Here is a 21,673-nt window from a genome sequence, read left to right as displayed (position 1 = left end):
GCATGATTGCATGTTTGAAGTTATGGACAAAAGCATTCATTACACTAAACAGTTTGGCAGTCCCAGTGATTAAAGGTTGATTGTATCTCTTGGTACCATACGTGGAAGTGTCTGCTGCTTGTTTCTCTACACATTGCCCTTCAGTGACTGGTCCGTCAAATGAGTAACTGCCCAGCCCTGTAATTACTGCATTAGCCCTCCTTCGCACAGGAACGTGTGGAATGGGCCTGATACTGCAGCAGTGTGTCGGGAGAGGGAGTGGTGTCTGCAGTTCATTCTTGAATTATGTTCAGAACGTCCATTGATGGAAGCTATTGGCACTTAATGAAGCTCCATATTAATTTGTTTAAAAGCTCATGTTTTTGTAAACATTAGTTTATTTTATAAATGGGGCTAGGTTATCAAAGCCATTTCCAGTAAGTCATCATCAGAGCATTGTTTGTCTACAATGAAAAAAACTCCTTTTACAGTTCTAAAAAGGATAGGAAACCACTTTAAATTAAATGGCTGTTTTGTTTATTTCTGGTTTGGTAATTCTGTTGGGTACTATCTGAAACAAGTCTACTAATGACGATTTGGATAAATACCTTTAAGAATCGAGCCTGTGATGTATAATCATGTTCATTTCTTTACATTATTCTGTTAATGGAAAATCATTGGGTCCTTCCTTCAGCCTGCCGCTCCAGTCATGCAGTGGATACAGGAGACACCCCCCATGTGACTCTTCGCTTATGTGGGCCAGTGTTATTAAGCTGTTATTAATCAACTTTTACTGCCAGTCATGTGCCCTGTTCATAGCTCAAAATGAACTCTGGCTTTGCGGTGTAAGGTTCATAGCCGTGAGCACAGTGCTGAATATATTATGCGCTGATTGACTTTTAACAGCACCTATAAAAGTGACATCCAAGTCCTGCTGCTCTCAAAGGTCATTTGTGTTCTATTAACGGAGACGGTTTTCTAATGGTTTATCTTGGTTTATCATACAAGGCAAATAGTTCGCTGTGATGGCCCTCATGCTTTCTTTGAAGTTCTCATTCACTTCTGTACTGAGACTGCAGTGCTGTGAAATCGCTAGAGCACTCTGCACTGTTGCTGTGGAAAGGGTGTCTGGCTTTGTTAGTCCCTGTGAAACATGGAATTCTGTTGTTTTTATCTCGGGGAGGAGTTTCAGCACGTGCAGTGAACACCTTGAATGAGCTCACCTGTGATGAGGTACTGGTACTTGTTCACCTCGAACTTCACGCCGCACAGGCTCTCAGACGCGTCGGTGTAGATGTGCTGAACATGCTGCATCTTATTAAACCCCTTGTACATCTGAAAAACACAGAGACAGCATTGACGGGAAACCAAGACATTGAAGACATGGACACTTCCAGTACAGCGCTGGTCTCCAAATTCTTAGCAGCTGAAATATTTAAACAAATTAGCAGAGATTGGGGCTGAGGTCACACATCTAATTCCACTTGTAATCTGAGCTGGATTCAGACCCAATGGGTTAGACATGAAAGGCCAGTGTATTTGTTCGCTGTGTCACCTAGCGATAGGCGTATTGGCCAGGCGTTGTTTCATCACATTGCCCAGCAGCAAAACATTTTCTGTTCTTGTATCAGACGCTGGCACCATTTTGTCCATTTTGAGAAAATGGAAAAGCTTGGGTAAACCTGTACAAAAAAGTTTTCAGACTCTGATACTTACTTTCATCTGTTTGACAGTGTAGCGCATTGTTCCAAATGGGCCGTCTTTCAGCAGCTTCTTCCCAACCACCTTGGCTCTGATCACTGAAGCGACAGAGAGAAAAAACACAAATCTGTAGTCAGACATTTTATCCAAATAAAAAAAAAAATAATAATCTGTTTTCTAGAACCTGTTGTGGTTTAAATGTTTAATTCTTCATTGACATTCTGATCTTTAGATCTACACTCTCAGTGATATTCTGAGTGTAGTTGCAGCTAATAGGTTCCAACTGGAATGGGACTTACAATGATTATAACAGGTATTTTAGGAGTAAATAGCTTTGGAAATCTAGCATGCGAGTGCTACAGAAGAACCGTATCTTTTAAACAATATCATCTACTGTTCTGCGAAATCCCCTCATTCATTATGTTAAAATCTAAAGCTGGATCACATAAACTTTAGCCCATGTAATGCCAGGCAGCTTTAGGGTCACTTTTTATGGGAATTTATTAATCAACTTGTTGGGGGTGACATTTTTAAGCAGTTTTCACAGTGAATAGTTTAAGCCACAGTATCTACTGTAAATAAGCTTCATTTGAGCTGCTTGATTTAAAAAAAAAAAAAAAAAATCTTGGAAATATCCCCTAAAAAGAGTTGCTTAATAATCTGCCTAGTGTTACATGGGCTTCTGTTTATTGTCTTCTGGAGACTGCTGAAGTTGTTGGTGACATTTTCCAGCAACATTTTAACACATGTAATACTTAGATAACTGATAATAGATAACTGTTTCCATTTAGTTGAACCTAACTAGGCTTCTTAAACATCTGAATCAGAAGTGTTACTGTGAAGGCCCACACACGTTATCTATGCATTGAATATTTAAGCAGCCTTGCAAAACACATCATCTTGTTTTCATTGGGGTCTTGGGAGACGTACTTGTTTTCATAGTCTCTGTGTGCAAGGGGTGTGAGGTGGCCAACTTCATGCCTGATTGCCTTTACGCACCCTCTGTTTTTTTACACAAGACACCTGTTGTCTCTGCTGTTCAGGGAAAGGGGTTTACATTAAGACCTCCTATATTGCAGCTCAGGTTGCAACCGATACAGATTCTCCCCAATGACATAACTGTTAATTGTGGTAATAGCATAGCCAGTGTAGCAGTGCAGTGGAAGTATGACTAAGTATAGGCAAGCGTGTTTAAAGCACAGAGCACAAAGGCCTTTTATGGTATACTGTAAGCTTGGGGGAAAAACTTTACTACGGGAATATTTCGCTATGGGTTGTTCATTAACATTTTAAGTCAGTGGCTGACCATGTTCAATCACTTAATACTGGAATGTCACAAAAGAATCTGTTGGTGTGCATTTGGGACTACGTAAAACACAAAAGCGCAAAATCTACGTACAGTTACGCTTGAAAGATTATGGAAAGATTTACAGACTGTTGTATAATATTAGTGTATTTTGTAATATTTCTGTTTCATGATATTGTTGCAGTATACGTTGCTTTTTACTCAGCATTTCAATGGAAAATTTTCTTAGAATCTACCAGATAAAAGTCTAGACCCCGTCCCCAACCCGCCATGCTCCCAAAATCTGTACAATGTCCCCTGACCCATCTGTGCAGCATTCAGCAATCTAAGCAGAGCCCGGCTCCCGTGAATAAAAAAATCTAAAGTGTTTTAACAACAAGTGAAACCTTATCTTCCCTATGCGGTCTTGCCAAAGTAATTTGTTTCATCTCATTGTGGATTGCAGGTCAAGCCCTTTGAGGTCTGACTGTACCCTGTCCCGTGGGGGAGCGGATGGGGGGGATGAAGGCCCCTTAATTATTTATAAAGACCCTCAAACAGAATGGTTCCCTTGCCAATACAAGTCAGCGATCATATGGAAAAGTGGCACTCGTTTCCCATTCATCAGAAATAAAGAACAGTGTACGTTACAATCATTTGTCTTGCGTTCGTGGGAAACTAGTAACCTACAACTTTCTATAGAAGAAGCGAGATGTGTTAGATGGCATTCCATTAGTATCTGATTTAGTCAATTGTGTTGTGTCTGAACACCCATTAAGCGTTTAATTGGTAACCACAGGCATTTATAGCAATTAGGGGTAAAGTCAAAATACAATACGTACGTAGCTGATGGGTTGTATGATGTGCAATACGATCAAATGATCATTAATGATGGACTGTTCTGTTAAATGAGATCGGGGGAGTGTGTATTCATACCATCTGGTGGACTATATGGAGTCTTGGTTCTCCATCACAATACACACATTACAGGATGATATATAATGAATTGTGTAAAATTAGAAAAACTTAATACAGCCCCTTTCTTTCCTGAAATAATCCCCCCCCCCCCCCCCCCAATATCTCTTTTGATATAGCACTACAGACAGGCAGCCCATGCAACTATGGTATACTGCAGTGTAAATCCCATAATTTAAAGCACAGAAAACTGTGTGAAAGCATGTTAAGTGCACAGGATATGCATGGCAAACCCGTATGGCATTGCTATAATCCGTAGCAGGCTGTTTTTCAACAAATGTAGGTCATTGCTTATTTTTTTCATTTTATTTTATTTTTTCATGAGGAGACACATAATTCCTAAGCTCGCGCTGGCAGCTGTTCCTGAGCGGACGTTTCCAAGCGCTTCAGAGCCCTCTGCACCAGAACCATGTCCTCCAAAAGGCAGGCCTCCTGCTGCCAAGCTAGTAACCAGAACAAAGTGTTGTTAGCTGCCTGCAGAAGGAATGCCTGCTATTTAGCAGATCATCAATCTCGCTTGGCTGGCACCCTCTCTGCCCCCCTTCAGTTGAGCTGGAGGATGCAGCGAGTCCCACAGACTAACAGGATTGAACTGAAGGCAGGCTGGGTGGCACTGATAATGCCGTGCTAGTGTGGTTGCTAACATCTGCAGCAACCCACATGGAAAAAAGAATATGTTGAGTGGTATGTGGATTTCATATACTGCGCTAAAACTGCGCTAGCTGACCCTCATGGAAAAATAGTGAAATGTTGAAAATTGCTATGAAATCGTCTTTTTTCCATCCCTGAATAACAAGGGAGCACTGTACTGTATGTATTTATATGAAACATTCAAATACGTAATCTGGAACGACTGCAATAAGCAGCAGACACGCTTTTGCCCTGACATGATTGGTCTGTAATATATAAAAGCTGCATCTCCCAGTTGCATAGGCCAGACAGCAGATCCGGCTGACTTGGAATGTTATCACCAGTCTCAATTGAACAGTGTAGTTGGAGCAGGCTTGGGATCTCAACATGAATTGAGGAGTAAGGTTAAGGGCATATTGCATCTCATTCAGATTGATGAATGTTGTAATGAAGCAATGGGCTATAGCGAGGAAACTGGTTTCAGTATGAGAGTTGAAAGAAAATACCTTTTTTTTTATTCTCCAAGGACTACACTTAGACACTGATTTATCTAAAAAAAATATCTGCATACAACCTGCAGCTTTGTGTTACCTGTATACACACATTTTTCTTGTATAATGCACACTTCGTGTTTAACACAGAAGCAGGAGCAGAGAATAGTTCAGCCTTATAGAATAACAAGGCGTCAAATTAGATTACTGTGATTCTGCTTATGCATGTGTTATCAATCATCAGTCATAGATGAGCTGTCTCCTGAGTGCCACTGTCCTCGTGTTGCATTAGAAGAAGAACTGTATTGTACTGCACTGGTAAAGATACTACTTGTAACCCTTACTACAGCTACATTACTTCTCTACTACTAAAGCCTGTAGTCACTGTTACAGAGGTGTGTATTAGTATTTAATACTTGAGGCTACCAAGCACAACGCTATTTATTAGCAGTAGCTAACCATTCAGTAAAATCCAAGTCACCTCTTCTAATATTACTGATCACCACTCAGCACTGCTTGATTTGATCAATGTTCAATGAAAAAGCACAGTGCCTGCATTTGTCATACATAGAAAAGCAGCACAGGCAGTTGCCCCCCGAAGCACTGCAGTGAGGATCCTGTGAACCGTACCTACACGTTGCCTCTGTCTCCCAAAGCAGCTGGGTTTACTGCACCCTGCCAGACACCTGGACTGGGCTCGATCACTTATGAATCACGGTGTAGGGGGTAAACCTTTTTTTTTTCCCAAGAAACAATAATCCCTAGGATGTTTATATCTCTCTTGGTCCTGCAGGAGAATTGTATACAACACAGTGTGTAGGTGTTTCATTTGCAGCCCCACCTGTCTCTAATTGCCGTTTGTTATCAAAACTTCTTAACCCAAAGTGTCATTCTTGTCATTTTTACTGCCATGAGAAAGTCCCGTAAATGAGAAAAAAACCTCCATGACTTAAAAACCCTGAAATTAAATAGTATTTTTACTCAACATTTTTTTTCTCAGTAATTGCAAAGTTTCGCTCCTTTCTTACCTCTTGCTGCGATACATATCCCTGTTAACAGGGAGTAGTGAAGGTGCTGTTACAGATGGTACTCTACATGTGTCATACTCACATGTTTACTTGTATCTAGTGAAACGCTATCTATGAAACTTGCTTAGCACTTTCTTTGGTACAAGTTACTGTATAGAGTATCAGAACTTGTTGATCTGTCCCAAAGTGTGATAAATATATAAAATGTAGGGAAGCAAAATTAACACTCGCTGCGGTACATTTTTTTGCCTCAGTCTCCTACGTCAGTAAATCGAACGAGAAAATGTTACAAAACTCGTAACCAAGGACCTTGACAGACTTTTCAGTTCTGGAATGAACCTCCCTGCTCACTCCACTAGTTCTGTAAAGGTTTGGTTTTTGATTGGGAGTCAAGCAGACCAGCTGATGAAGGCATTAGCCGAGTCGTGTAAAGGTAGATATTCTGATTCTGTCTTTCCTTTTACAGATGAAGAGCTTGATGAATCTGTTCTAGTGTTTGGTATGGAGATGGCTGTGAGACTGGGCAGTGTGGTTGGGGGGGGGGGGGGCTGCTTCATTACATGACTGCAGGACACCCCACTGAGTCCACGTGTGGTCAATGCTCATGAAAGACTTCAGGCTAAATTCTCAAAGCCATGTACTCCAAATTGTCATTAGCATGATTTTTTAAAAAGTATATCAAATGTACCGAATTCTTCCACACTAACAAACTGTGTATCTCGGAAGGTAGTCAATTAGTGAGGGAACTATACCTGTGAACTGTGTTCCATGCATGTAAAGGTTAACCCAAGACACTACTTCAATGATTTTTTTTCTCAATTACAAAACGATAGCAAAGATCATAAAAAAAGGTGGTCATAAAAATAAAAACGTTGTCAAAATGTAATTTGAAGCAAATGGATTTTCAATGTCACAGAGTAGAAAGGAGTTAAGAGAGCTTAAAAGAGCCAACTCCTCATTCCTTATATTCACTACTAATAGCTGGAAAGCGAACACCGCAGCCAAACCGGCCCGGCAGGGGAGGGTGTACTGCTGACACCTGCCTGGCCTCTAAGCCTCACTGAATCTCCTGAACACCCCCTGCTTCCACAGTACCTGCAGCAGCACTTGCTTCCAGAGAGGCAGACGGGGTGTGATTTTCACCTGTTCCCCTCAAAGCCGCGGCACGAGGCTGTGGGATCAGAGCTGAGCCGGGGTGATTAATGTGGAATTTCCTTCCGAGTGGGCATTTTTCAGGCTTTGATGGCTCTCGAGACTTGAAAGGGTGGTGCATGCATTTTACACATTCCTTCTTCTCTATAACAAGGGGACTGGGAACGCAGGAATCAGAAAGGTAACACGTGAATATTCTAGTGTATTTATGGAACACCCATCAAAATGACGAGCCCTGTTGGCCAAGAAAGCAGAGGCCCCTTAATGCGATATCCAGATTCACAATTATTTTGGAGCAGTTTCCTTCTCTGTTCTGCACTCTCCATACACTCAGGGGACCCCAACAGCAGTCTACTCCCTCCTTATGACTCTGCTTACAGATCAGCTCACAATGAAGACCCCGTTCAAAATACTGCATGCTTTTTACTTTAAACATGAAAAAAAAATATATAAACTATGCTTGATCTCCCAATTGAGCTTGAGGGGATACTTTTGAAGAACAAACCAAACTACAACTGCATTGCCAAACTGAGTTTATTACTAAAATGGAAGCAGTAATGGTGTAAAGAACGTCTGACTTTTGTAACCAACTCACAAGGTTTGCATTTGTGTGATTTGAACTTAAAGGGGAATATTGTAATTGGGAGTTGGTGGGTGAGATTGCAATCGGATTAAGAGTCCCAGAGAGACTGTCTGTCCGTGTAATGGCTATTAATGCAGTGCTCTTGTGTATGTGTGTGTGTTTGTGTTTGAGTAACCCCGTGTACTGTGTGGAAATGCATCTGGATGAAGTCCAGAACCTCACTGTGCTTCAGAGCTACAGTGTGGGGAGCAGTAGCTGCATGTTTCACTGGGTTGAATGGAGTCTAGCTGGAAGCAGATTTCATTACTGCCAGATTACTTTGTTGAGTATATTATACTGTACGCTCAGGTGTAAGCAGGAGTTCATTTGTAAAGAGAATCTTATAATTAAGGAGTGATGACGCTGTTGTTAAGAATGCACATTTTTTTGGAGTTTAAAAAGGGATCTTCAGCTGTCTGGTTACTGAAGCATGAACACAATTCTTTCCTTCCTTAATGGTGTGTATTATTATCATAAGGTAGACTGGGAGGTGGGTGTTGACGTTGTAAGTAGGGGATGCATCTGAACACAATTCAAACCACTGCTCTCTCTTTAGTTGCGTCTCAAGGATAGAAAGCTTCAGAATATTGCATGGGTAATGTGTGGGTTTGGGCAGTGCCAAGCCTGGTGCTTTTAAAGTATTCGGCAGATTGTGCCTGAAAGCAGCAGGAGTCCTCAGTTGAACCCCTTCACGTCAGCAGCTTCCTCTCATAATGTCAAGTGCAGTGAGCTTTGTCAGTGACCTCAGATATGCAGCGGTCTGTGAGGGATCTTGCTTTTCTCCCAGCAAGAGCAAAGTATCTACAAAACTGTATGAGGTAAGAGGTTCACCACATGAGAACTCTACTGGGTGAACTGATAAGAACACCAGGATTGATGAGCGGGATGAACTGACCCATGTTGTTCCCCAGTTCTGTGGTGGTGTTAAATCAAACTACCAGACATTATAAATCACAGTTGTGACAGCTACAGATTTGTCATAATCCCTGTGCATCTTCTCCTGTTTACACATCCCATCCCGTGAATGGAATTTGAAACTTTGGACCCGAATCTTATTTCTTATTTGCAGTTTTTTTTTTCTGAAGGAAAATTTTTTATTTTTTTATTTTTTTATATAAATGTAGTCGTTGCCAATTATTTTATTATTTTCTCTCAATTTGGAATGGCCAATTATTTTATTATGCTCAGCTCACCGCTACCACCCCTGCGCTGACTCAGGAGGGCGAAGACGAACATACACTGTCCTCCGAAGCGTGTACAGTCAGCCGACCGCTTTTTTTCACACTGCAGACTCACCATGCAGCCACCCAAGAGCTACAGCGTCGGAGGACAACGCAGCTCTCGGGCAGCTTACAGGCAAGCCCGCAGGCGCCCGGCCAGACTACAGGGGTCGCTGGTGCGCGGTGAGCCGAGGACCCCCTGGCCGACCTAACCCTCCCTCCCCCCGGGCGACGCTCGGCCAATTGAGCGCCGCCCCCCTGGGAGCTCCCGTCCTCGGTCGGCAAAGGAATAGCCTGGACTCGAACTTGCGACGTTCAGACTATAGGGCACATCCGGCACTCTACGCAAGTGTGTTTACTGGATGTGCCACTCGGGAGCCCCCCGAAGGAAACAATTCTAAAACAAATTAACAACTTGGACTACTTGCAAGCCCCCCAAATCAAATGCCCTTGTCTGTTTATTTTTGGGCTGTTTATTGTGTACAACAGGTGTGCTGCTGATGATTTAGAGCAGCAAGCTTTGAGAATCAATATGCAACACCTGTAGCCTACGTTATATGTGTCTATGGTGAATCTGGCAAGTAGAGCATATTGAAAACACAATATTAGGGTAGTTTCAGTAAGAACCACTCTCAATGACAGTAAACCTCAAAACGGGTCAAAACTACAGGTTTCACCACTTTCAGTTTGAGTCATTTCTGACTCAGACCAGCTGAGCTGTGATTGAGTGGGGCGGAGATACTGATATCCAAATTTCAACAATAGGGAAGTGTCAGGTATGATTGACGCCTGTTTCATTTACTGCAGTTTTCCTTAGCTTAGAAATCTCCGCCCATTTGATGTTTCAGTAAAGAACTTGAGAAGTTTTAGAGTGATTTATAATGGTAATTTGTGAGCCTCTGAAAAACCAAAGTAAAAAAACAAACAGATATAGCATAGAATAACCAGAGCCAGTGCCTGTTTGAACCCTAAGATGAAACCATGCCTGCCATTGTAATAGGCTCCAGACAGAGCAGAAGCCATGTTCTCTGTTTGAATGGGTGCCTCTTGCTGATAAGGACGTTTATATGCCTGGTTTTCTATTGGTGTGTCTGTGTGCATGTGTGCCTGTGTGTGTCTGTGTGTGTGCCTGTGTGTGTGTGTCTGTTTGTGTGTCTGTCTGTCTGTGTGTGTGTGTGTGTGTGCGTGTGTGTCTGTGTGTGTGCCTGTGTGTGTGCCTGTGTGTATGTGTGTCTGTCTGTGTGCGTCTGTCTGTCTGTGTGTGTGTCTGACTGTGTGTCTGTGTGCGTGTGTGCCTGTGTGTCTGTGTGCGTCTGTCTGTCTGTCTGTGTGTGTGTGTGTGTGTACGTATGCGTGTGTCTGTGTGTGTGTGTGTCTGTCTGTCTGTGTGCCTGTGTGTCTGTGTGTGTCTGTCTGTCTGTCTGTATGTTTATGTATGTGTGTGTCTGTCTGTGTGTGTGTGTCTGTGTGTGTCTGTGTGTGTGTGTGTGTATATGTATGTGTGTGTGTGTGTGTCTGTCTGTGTGTGTGCCTGTGTGTCTGTTTGTGTGTGTCTGTGTGTGTCTGTCTGTGTGTGTGTGTGTGTCTGTCTGTGTGTCTGTGTGTCTGTCTGTGTGTGTGTGTGCCTGTGTGTCTGTTTGTATGTGTGTGTGTCTGTGTGTGTCTGTCTGTCTGTGTGTGTGTTTGTGTGTGTCTGTCTGTCTGTCTGTGTGTGTGTGTGTGTGTACGTATGCGTGTGTCTGTGTGTGTGTGTGTCTGTCTGTCTGTGTGCCTGTGTGTCTGTGTGTGTCTGTCTGTCTGTCTGTATGTTTATGTATGTGTGTGTCTGTCTGTGTGTGTGTGTCTGTGTGTGTCTGTGTGTGTGTGTGTATATGTATGTGTGTGTGTGTGTGTCTGTCTGTGTGTGTGCCTGTGTGTCTGTTTGTGTGTGTCTGTGTGTGTCTGTCTGTGTGTGTGTGTGTGTCTGTCTGTGTGTCTGTGTGTCTGTCTGTGTGTGTGTGTGCCTGTGTGTCTGTTTGTATGTGTGTGTGTCTGTGTGTGTCTGTCTGTCTGTGTGTGTGTTTGTGTGTGTCTGTCTGTCTGTGTGTGTGTGTGTGTGTGTGTGTGTGTCTGTCTGTCTGTGTGTGTGTGTGTGTGTCTGTCTGTCTGTGTGTGTGTGTCTGTGTGTGTGTGTGTGGCCTGCTTACACCCCCAAACAGCAATACAATAGTATTTTCTCTGGACCAGTAATCTAACCTCTTTCCCAGGACCAGGGTCAGCCAAACCGTGCTCGTAATCCCCCTTAAACATGTGAGTGCTGAGCCGTTCTCCCTTGGTACAGTGGAAGGAGGGGGGGTGGAGGGTGTGAATTAGAAACCACTGCCAGGGGCTCTGTGTGTCTGACAAGTGCTCCTGATTTGCACTGGGCTGTTACTTGTCAGTTTAATAGTGGGTTATTATATTAACCCAGAGTCACACTGAAGTTGCTAGCGAGGAATTTGGAGCATGCGAGGATTCCGAAAAACAAACCCCACTTTGTTCTGCGAGTGCTGAGGCTGGAAATCTAATTTTCCAGCAACTGCATCAGGGTTCAATATGCCCCCAGTGTAATTAAACTATTTCAAATATTAATTACTCCAAGATCAGTGCTTCCACCTCATGGCACTGAAATTAGAAGCATGCGCAAACCACGCTCGTTATCAGGCTTAAAGATTATGGAGGTGTTCAGAAGCTTGGCAATGAGAATTCAGCGTCCCCTATTAAAGGTCATATCTTACTGTGTATGTAGCTAAAGCTATATCTTGGTAACCCCTTGTCTGGATTCAATTAAACTTTGTGTCTACAGTTTTTGGAAATGTAGCATCTTGGAAAACATAATCCCTCAAGTTGTTTCTCCAATACGCTTGGGATAGATTCAGTGCTAGATTGTTATAGTGACTGTTTGTTTAAATGTGGAGCTCTAGTTATGTCTGATATTGAGCGATATACACAAACACCCTGATAGCCTCTGCACTCACTGATAAACACACACACCCACAGCAAAACACCTCAGCTCGGGGTACAAGTTCTTCACAAGTCGTCTGTGTTTTCACAGGACAGGACGACCTTGAACAAAGTTCCCTCTGTCTGTGGGGCTGTGCAGCTTTGGATTTTGCAAATTGCAAATTGCTGAATAGACTGGCATTCTGCAGCAATTAAACGCACTGGATCAAAAGGAATGAAAGCGATCATGTGATTTTTGTTTTTGGAAAACAAGCCCAGTTTATTTAGGAGAGGCACGCTGAAGGATTTTGAATTGGCAGCCTACGCATTGACGTGTCTTCTATTTTTACTCCACTTACCGCGCTATAGTGGTCAGGAGATGAAAGGTATACATCCCCAGGTCAGGATCTGGTCAGAAAAGTAAAGCTGTCCTCCCCCTGCTTCTCTAATAGCACCCGGGCCAGTCTAATGTGTAACCTGGTTCTCACATTGGCCACTTCAACAGCATGCCCATGAACTTCAGTGGGTCCGTCAGCATTCCTCCTCCCTCCACTAAAGTGGCTGACCTTGAAGGATGGCTATCCAAGTACAGAGCTGTGGGGAGCTGTGTGCTGTAATGTCAATTCAAACTACTTACAGTACTAAACGTTTCAGGATCTTCATTATAAGAGAAAGGGAATACTTTGCAGAGTATTTACTGTATCTGCTGTACCTAGGAAAGATTAAACAAACATGTCCACGGGAGCTGAAACATCAATCACTACAGCATGGCTCTCTTTGATTAACCCTTTAGCTGCAAGCACAGAGCATGGCAGCTGCGTGTGGCATTTTGGGGGTAGGGGGAGGGTGGGGGTGGTGTGTTATGTTGTTATGTCTTTGCTGCCGTAAGTTTGCTGTGGTCTTTGTTTGTATTGTCTTGCTTTCGTTCAGCAGTCTAGACAGAGATTTCTAAGGATTTTGTTAAAGGCAGAATGCCATAGAAAGTTCCGGAATTTTTCAGGATGATGATATATTGATATATTTTAAAAACTCCAGCTGCTTGTCTGTCGGCTGGTTTCACATGTCCTAATCGGCGCTGATACTGGGCTACCATTTGTGAAACCAACCTACACTGTATGGTCTTTCTTTGAATGTTAATGTTGTATAGAGGGCAAAATAGGATTTTCCTGTCTATGGCTATTGTGGACCACAATTTGAGCCCTAAAATTAACCCCACATAACTCCTTGCTACTAGTTTTGAAACATTAAATGTAATTTTTTCTTCTCACAAACTAATAATCGGTACAATTGCAGAGAAATCATGCCCAGTGTAACAGGTGTTGGATCTATTAAATTAATTCAGCACCAATTCAACAGAGTTAGAGTTGCTTTGCCTCATTTTTAGGAATACAGCTGTGCTGCGCTGCACTGTGCCACTGCTGAAAGTTGCTAAATAGGCGATACAAGTAGACACTTCTACAAGCCTATACCTGTAACCTCTGTAGAGCTGCTACCACACATGGTTGTGATACTCCTGCAAGTTAAACAGCAATAAAATACCTTGCCAGCTACTGCTCCTGCCTGCACTTTTTTTTTAAACTTCCAAAACATTACTGTACATTGAGGCTGGTTTCCATGGAGACCAGTTAACGATGTCGTTGTCGCTGCCTGATAACTAAGTCCACTGTTTGACATGCTTACAGCAGTACATACAGCAGTCTAATAGATCGTGTAATACTTTTAAAATGAAATAAATGTTTTATTTCTAGTTAGAAACATTTATCTAAAATGCAATTGCTATTTTTCTTTTTTTAGATTATTATTATTATTATTATTATTATTATTATTATTATTATTATTATTTATTTCTTAGCAGACGCCCTTATCGAGGGCGACTTACAATCGTAAGCAAATATTAAACAATCATAGCAAAAAATACCCAATTAACACCCTTATAAAATGATGGTACAGTACAGTGGTACAGTAATGTTAAAAGCATGGAGTAGTGTGGTAAAAGCACATTTAAAATGTAATACCAGCTTGGTAAATTTCATATTTGGAGAAGGTAGAAACCATGATAAAGCATACACATTTATAGTACACATTTGTGTGGTGCATTCAGTATCTAATGCATTCAGTATCTAATGGGACCTACAGTAGTAAATTACCTAAATTAACTTTTAATAATATTGTTATAGAAAGCTCTCTGGTTTTAAAACTCCAATATCCTGTGGAAATATAGAATAAACACTGATTGCAGCATATCGGGAGAAGCTGTTTACCTTCTGGCTAACTGCGCAAAAAACAAACAAACAAAAAAAAATCTTCCATCCAGTTTACATTCCTGATTCCTGAGCAAAACTTCCACACAACGCAACAGAAAGGCTCAGCAGATCTGTCTAAAGTCTGAACCATTAATAATATGGTCACACTTTATTTTAAGGGTTACTCTGTTAGTTGACTGACTGTTATTAACACTTTAACAAATGCTTTTGTTAATGGAAAGTTTATATATTGTATACTAACCTATTTATAAGGTCATAAAGTCCAAATAAAATGTAAAGCAAGCGTCGGGGACTGACCACTTCCAAGTCAATAATATCTCTGGGCTTATTAAATCTGTTTAAAGATGAGTTATGAATAGGTTACAATATATACCTATTAACACAAAGTGTTAGCATTCGTTAAGCTTCTAAACAGTTAGTAAGATCCCCTTAAGCATTATCATAACTAGTGCAAATAAAACTAAAGAAAATTGAGTCCAGTACCCAAAGGTTTCAACAAGGTGTCACACAGACTTCTCCTGGTGCTTTTACCTCATTCTTTTTAGTTTAGTCACCTTGTCCAAACTGGAGGTTTCTTTAGGTTTATTCAAAACTCTTATGCTTGAAGAATCTAGACAACTCAAGCTTTTACAGTGCACTGGCCCACAGGAACGGACCAGCATGTTAAAACAGAAGAATTAAAAAGTGCTTCTTACCTATGTCGGAATTGCAGTAGGCATCCTGGGGATGTGACAAGGCACAGGAGCAAGCCTCAGTCACATCATTGAGTCTGAAGCTGCACAGCACCACAAGCAAGCTGAACAACATGTGCACAAAACACCGACATTCTCCTTTGCGGGGAAAAAAAAAGTTTTTTAAAAAGAGAAGTTTCAATGGAGAGCTGACGTGTCGCTGTCTTTCTCTGTCTCTTACTGCTCTCTGCACTCTCCTCTGTCTCACTGCTTCACTTTACAAATTAGATATACTCTCCTTACTGTGACATAAAAGACAGACACACCCCTTTACACAACATGGCCGGCCAATCAGGGAGAGCCATCATAGCAGTGTTGAATCTGAAAACACAGTTAACAGACACCCACCCTCCCTTAATCAGCCCAACTGGACTATTTAGACAAATTAGGTTATAGTGACTGGCATGATATGCAAAGGCTAATGGGGTTTAGTTGTAAGAGTTGTGTTGTGTTGGAAAATGCTGGGAAATAGGGTGGCTGGTTTAGCCTATCTTTAGCCATTTTAAACAAAAAAAAAACCATAAACCTTTGTGAAGGCAAAAAGGCAGGCTAAAGATAGCAAATGAAAAAAATAATTGCAAACACACGCTAGAGGGTAATGAAGCAATTCCAGTGATTAACATTCTTTTTATGATAGTTATTTGGATTCTTTCTGAATTGTTTTTTCATTTGCTTTATGATTCCTATTTATTTATTCAGCCACAACGTAGCTAATTATTCAAATAGTGAGTTTTCATTTTATCACTTTTCTTTGTCACTTTATATATATTGGAATATGGACACATGGAGAAGAATCTCTCATAGAGTTTCATAAATTAGCAAATGATCTTCACCCTAACATTTCAGTGGATTAAGGAGGACAAAATCTGAAACTGAATTCTTAGACACCTTAGTTAAATTTGATCAAGGATCTATTAAAACAGATACTCTAAACTCAAAACCTACTGATATGCATCAGTGCCTACATATGTCATGTGCACATCCTGTCCAAACAAAAGAATAATTCCTAAAGGACTCGATATAAGGATAAAAATAATCTATCGGATGAAAATGACTACAAAACAGAGAAAGGAATTTAAAATAAATCTTAAGAAAAGAGGATATAAAGAACACATTGTTGAGAGAGAATTGAGAAAAGCTGACAAACTCAATAGGAATGAACTACTTGATTATAAGGGAAGAGAGAGTTAAGAGAGTACCATTAATAATTACATATTCTAAATTATTAACCAACATTTCAAAAATTGTTTGGAAACATTTGCGTATACTTTGTAGCTTTAGAAGGGGTGCAAATTTGGCTGACATTTTAGTCTGCAGTAAACATAAAAGGGTCATAGATACATTAAGGGACATTGCAACAAGTAAAAGCACTTGTAAACTGTGCAGATATATTGGTAAAGATAAGAGTGAAATCGCAAATAAAGAAAATAAATCTTCAGTCTTAAAAAATCTGTCATGTAAGGATAGCAACCTTGTATGGTATATTTTGCATACAATGTAATACAATTAAATCTGTAGGAGAGACAGGTACATCGTTATATAAAGGAATACAGGATCACCTATCAAATATAAGAATTAAGAGTAAACGAACCGATCGTACAGCACTTTACAAGGAACAGACACACCATGGAGGACCTAAAGTGTGTGGTTTTAGAATAAATAAAATGAGACAATATACAGTATAGAAGAATAAAAGAAAATAAATGGATAAATAGACTAGATACCATGATGCCTGAAGGTTAAACAGAAAGTAACAGTAGATCGTTACATCATTAGCTACAGTATATAGTGAATGACATCACAAAGACATTAGATTTAAAGAGAAATGAATGTGTGGTTATCATGGCATAAATACCTCCAATGTTTGTTTTCAAACACACTTTGCCTTAACAAAGGCATGTTAAACATACCAAAACATTGGGAAGTTGGCTCTTTAATCAAAAACTTATATATATATATATATATACTGATGCATGAAAGAAACGCAACACTCAGGTCTAATGGATTTAATCAAATGTTTTAAACATAGATATCAAACAAAATCACAGAAAATGTGAACAAATACTGATCAAAGAATCATGAAGTTTTCATTATGAAACGTGACACACTGTCAGAATGAAAGCATTACAAAGCTAGTATCGGGTATGACCTCCCTGAGCATTAAAAGCTAGTATCGGGTATGACCTCCCTGAGCATTAACTCAGGTCGGTTTGTGTGCTCAGTTCAGTTACAGTGGTGGCTGCACTTGTCAGGAAGGAAGGCCCTGTAGTTTTCAGCCCTTCTCTGTTTCTTATTAAGATGTTGCTTAATTCCCACACCCGCAAAATGGCAAACAGTTTTCATAGTATATAATAAAATGTATTCTGGTGCACTTTCACAGCTTCATAAAATGGCATGCCTAAAAGCAGGCTTCTTGCATGCGGTTTGCGAGACCATCTGCTGGGTTATTGCTGCTCTTAATTTAAACCTGTGTGTAAGTTTGCAGTGGCTTGGCAAGACTGTCTGGTGAAAAGGACTTCTTATGTAATCTACATTTTCATGGTATTTCATTTCTTACCCTTGTATGAGCTTTATTTTCTAGTGTTTCTGTAAAGATCAAGCTAGTTTTACTAGCTTCCAGCAGCAAATGTTGAGGATGCTATGGGGCAGCAGTGTGGAGTAGTGGTTAGGGCTCTGGACTCTTGACCGGAGGGTTGTGGGTTCAATCCCAGGTGGGGGACGCTGCTGCTGTACCCCTGAGCAAGGTACTTTACCTAGTTCGCTCCAGTAAAAAAAAAACAACTGTATAAATGGGTAATTGTTTGTAAAAAAAATAATGTGATATCTTATAACAATTGTAAGTCGCCCTGGATAAGGGCGTCTGCTAAGAAATAAATTAAAAAAAAAATATCTGAGTCGGACTAAAAAAAAAATAATCTGTGTTTATTTTATGTTATTTTTGTACGTTTCAGAAAAATGTAACTTATGTGTGACTCAATGTGTGAACTCGGGGTGTCCCAGTCCCACTGCAGCTGTAAGAACAGAGAAAGAGCCCTAATGGAAATACAGCATTCAAACATGGTTACTCAGGACCAGAGATCAGGGGGTCAAGTGACATCCCTACACAGTGAGTCAGTGGCTGTGCTGGGAATCTCGCCTCCTATAGATACCATGGCAACCAACCCCTATAAAAAGAACATGGGAACATGTTGTCTTCGGCTTTTATTTTTCAAATACAAGGCCCTCCCTTTTGCGGTGCTGTGCTGGACAGTTTGAATTTGAGTGCAGTTCAAAAATGAAAAAGAATGGAAGGGCGCTAAGGAGAGTAAGAATAATATTATATCACAAATGTATCTGTTTCAGTGAATGATGACATCCCAAAGAAATCCTCTGAGATCAGGTGATGTTTCATATTAGAGACTGCTGCTGTTTAATTGCTCTCCGTTAATATGAACCACTTGTTTTTTTCATGCATTCACACGTTACACTGCAAACATAACCTTGGTTTAAGTGCAACTGTGTTATCTTTTCAGCCGAGATTGAACGATAAATGATCCCTGTATAGCATGACTGAGATGGGGGTCCCCACCCCACTCTGGGGAAGTACATACAGTGCCATATACAGTACAAGTGGGTATACAGTAATACAGTCAACTGAACAGCGCTTGGATTCTGCCTTTAGAAAAGCTTACAACAGTATTTTTGCTCTTTTACAATGCTTTTCCCATTGTTATGCGATGCATAACCCTGGTTTACCATGTTTTTTTTAATATGCTTTACCATACCTCTCTCGACTTTACAATGCTTACCTATGCTGTACTTTGTTTTCACTTTGCTTTATAAAATCTTGCAGTAATATAAATATATAAATCTTTGCTTTAGGGAACTTTTATGAGCATGTTGCTGCAATCCAGTGTGCTATGTATTGTTGCAGATTTCTTTCTAAGCTTATTTTTATCAACAGATCCTGGGTTAACAGGATTCCCAATATTTTAGAAGTCAAATCAGCAACAACATTTCCAAGTTTAATCAACACTTTATTTATTTATTTATTTCATCGCAAACGCCCTTATCCAGGGCGACTTACAGTTGTTACAAGATATCACATTATTTTTACATACAATTACCCATTTATACAGTTGGGTTTTTTACTGGAGCAATCTAGGTAAAGTACCTTGCTCAAGGGTACAGCAGCAGTGCCCCCCACCTGAGACTGAACTCACGACCCTCCGGTCAAGAGTCCAGAGCCCTAACCACTAAGGCTTCAAATACAACTAAAACATGCATGTGAATATTATTATACATAGTAATGCAATGCATGCATTGAGGAGTACTATTATTAAAAGCACTAAGACGTTCACATTTTTCATTCGATTATTCCAGTTCTCATGTCAGAAGTTTAGCAGTGTTTCTGGGTAGCTAGCTGCGTATAGGATGAGGCTTGACATAGGGCACCGTAGTGATGAATCATTCAATAAATATTGAATTCAGCCTTGCAAAATAAAAGCCATGGCTATGAATATTTGAATCATCAACAGTTTGTTGCATCTTTGCCTGTGACATAGTAGTGCTAATATAGGAGGCTTTGTGGTTCAGTGGTTAAAGAAAAGGGCTTGTAACCAGGTGGTCCTCAGTTCAAATCCCACCTCAGCCACTGACTCATTGTGTGACCTTTAGCAAGTCACTTAACCTCCTTGTGCTCTGTCTTTCGGGTGGGACGTTGTTGTGACTCTGCAGCTGATGCATAGTTCACACACCCTAGTTTCTGTAAGTCGCCTTGGATAAAGGCGTCTGCTAAATAAACAAATAATAATAAAATAATAATAATGGCTGTAGGTACACTGCTGTCCTGCTTTGCTGCACAGCCAATCAGATTGCCTGGAAGAACAATCGAAATCCAATACAACAGTAAGTGTATTGTGTAGGAAAAGCATGGTAAACTGTAATGTAACTATGCAAATTGACCATGGTAAATTCTCCTCTACCCCCTTTCCCATTAGTTAAACCAAGATGATTATAGTCGATAGCCTTAAAGTTGCTTGCTGCACCCAAGTTCTTCTGTGAGATGGAGCTGCGTTATCAGTGTTGGTTTCCAGATGTTGTAGAGAAGACTTGGATGTTACTTGAAAGACGCTTGTCTGATCCAAGACCGGGTAAATAAAGGGTTTTCTTTCAAGAGGAACAGATTTCAAGCAGAAAATCATTAAGGAACGTCACCAGGGTCAGGGCCAATTCCTTTTTTTTTTCAATTCCAGTTCCATTTCCAATTACTTTTAAAATCAATTCCCATTCCCTTTTAATCAAATTCTAATTTAAATTGGAAATTTAATTTAAAAAGGAATTGACCGCAACCCTTGCGGTCACGTATCCCTGCAAACTCCTCCCAGTGAATCAGTCACAGTCATAACACAAACTTGCATTCTTAATAGAGATCCATGGAAAATTGTGTGTGGTGGATCCATGGAAATTTCCAGGATCAAGTAAACATTTTATTGGGTTAGAAGGCCAACACAGGGAAAATTCCACCACACATCCACCGCCCCCCCACCCCCTTGTGTGTGTTCGTTTGAACAGATCAGACGGGGCTGATCTGTGCACAGAAGCCCCCAGCCTGCATGTTTCAATGGCCACTGGCAAGGATTTCAACGTGTGCCCTCCTAATATTGCTAATTCTCTGCTGGTGGCCCCAGACAAAGCTCCATTTACAAGGCTGTGGCAGATCCCACTCCTCAGACTGCATTTGCTTTGCTCAGTTGCACCCACTACCAAATTCCAAATTCACTCAGATGATGGTCTTGTTGGTTCTGTGCCGCGGTTGAAAGAGAGCTGATGCTGTAAGCTGGTGGAAGGAGATTAAGAAGGATAGAGAAAATACCCTGTGTTGTTTCGGAGGTGGCAGGTTGCAATGTTTTTTTTGGTGAATTTACAGCCAAATGTGGCATAGAAAGCTTGACCACACACAGGGAGTTGCCTTACAGTTCCAGAGCTCATGTTTTTTGGATTTTTGCTTTCACAGAAAGATCAGAAATCTTACAGGCAAGCACGTCCAATTGAAACCATGAAGCTGTCTCACTCTCTCCTCATCTCTTCGTGAGCAATGAACATTAACATACACACATGTTTGCTTATAGCGTTTGTGCATTGACTCCCGTCTCTTATCTTAAAGTCCAGAGGGGCTTGGCCTGTGTCCTTGTAAGGTTGGTTTTGTGGAGTTTCCTTCCTTGTGAGGACTTTTTTGACTCAGCAAGCACTATAACAGGGGTGTCAAACTCAGTTCCTGGACGGCCGCAGTGTCTTCTGGCTTTCGTTCCACCCAAGCCCTCAATTACTTAATTGGTCTAATTATTTGATTAACTGGACACATTTAACACTTCTCTTCAGGCCTCATAATGTTTCATAGGTAGTGTACCTTGAATCAAGTGCATTTTTAAAACCATCAACTGTAAAAGACCTTGAAAAAAATATTAAGTATGTCAAATTCAACAAATAATTAGATCAATTATGTTAATTGAGAGCTTAAGTTGGAATGAAAACCAGACCCTGCGGCTCTCAAAGACTGGAGTTTGACACCCGTGCACTATAAACTAGCACACAGACACACCCACACACACACACACACACACACAATCACACACACTCAGTTGGGGTCTGATCC

At 40.9% G+C, this 21,673-nt stretch overlaps 1 protein-coding gene across 1 annotated transcript; it reads right to left on the bottom strand.

The window, feature by feature from the left end:
- Positions 1-1,026: 1,026 nt before the first annotated feature.
- LOC131733560 (metalloproteinase inhibitor 3-like) lies at positions 1,027-15,252 on the bottom strand. Its single transcript, XM_059021212.1, has 3 exons — positions 15,004-15,252; positions 1,696-1,778; positions 1,027-1,314 (listed from the first exon to the last, which is right to left on the bottom strand). Exons 1-3 carry the CDS (start codon positions 15,113-15,115, stop codon positions 1,168-1,170), a joined length of 342 nt encoding a protein of 113 aa, XP_058877195.1. The 5' UTR covers positions 15,116-15,252; the 3' UTR covers positions 1,027-1,167.
- Positions 15,253-21,673: the final 6,421 nt, after the last annotated feature.

Source organism: Acipenser ruthenus, unplaced genomic scaffold (genome assembly GCF_902713425.1).
Source record: "Acipenser ruthenus unplaced genomic scaffold, fAciRut3.2 maternal haplotype, whole genome shotgun sequence".
NCBI lineage: Eukaryota > Metazoa > Chordata > Actinopteri > Acipenseriformes > Acipenseridae > Acipenser > Acipenser ruthenus.
Note: the sequence above shows the minus strand (reverse complement) of the source record. Positions and strands in the feature narration are given on the sequence as shown.

Bases quoted from the DNA above. Each gene is read 5' to 3' on its own strand.
- LOC131733560 (XM_059021212.1), bottom strand. From the start codon at position 15,115: ATGTTGTTCAGCTTGCTTGTGGTGCTGTGCAGCTTCAGACTCAATGAT. The intron at 1,779-15,003 runs GTAAGAAGCACT...CTGTCGCTTCAG, and splicing joins CTACTGCAATTCCGACATAG to TGATCAGAGCCAAGGTGGTT. The intron at 1,315-1,695 runs GTAAGTATCAGA...TGTGTTTTTCAG, and splicing joins ACACTGTCAAACAGATGAAA to ATGTACAAGGGGTTTAATAA.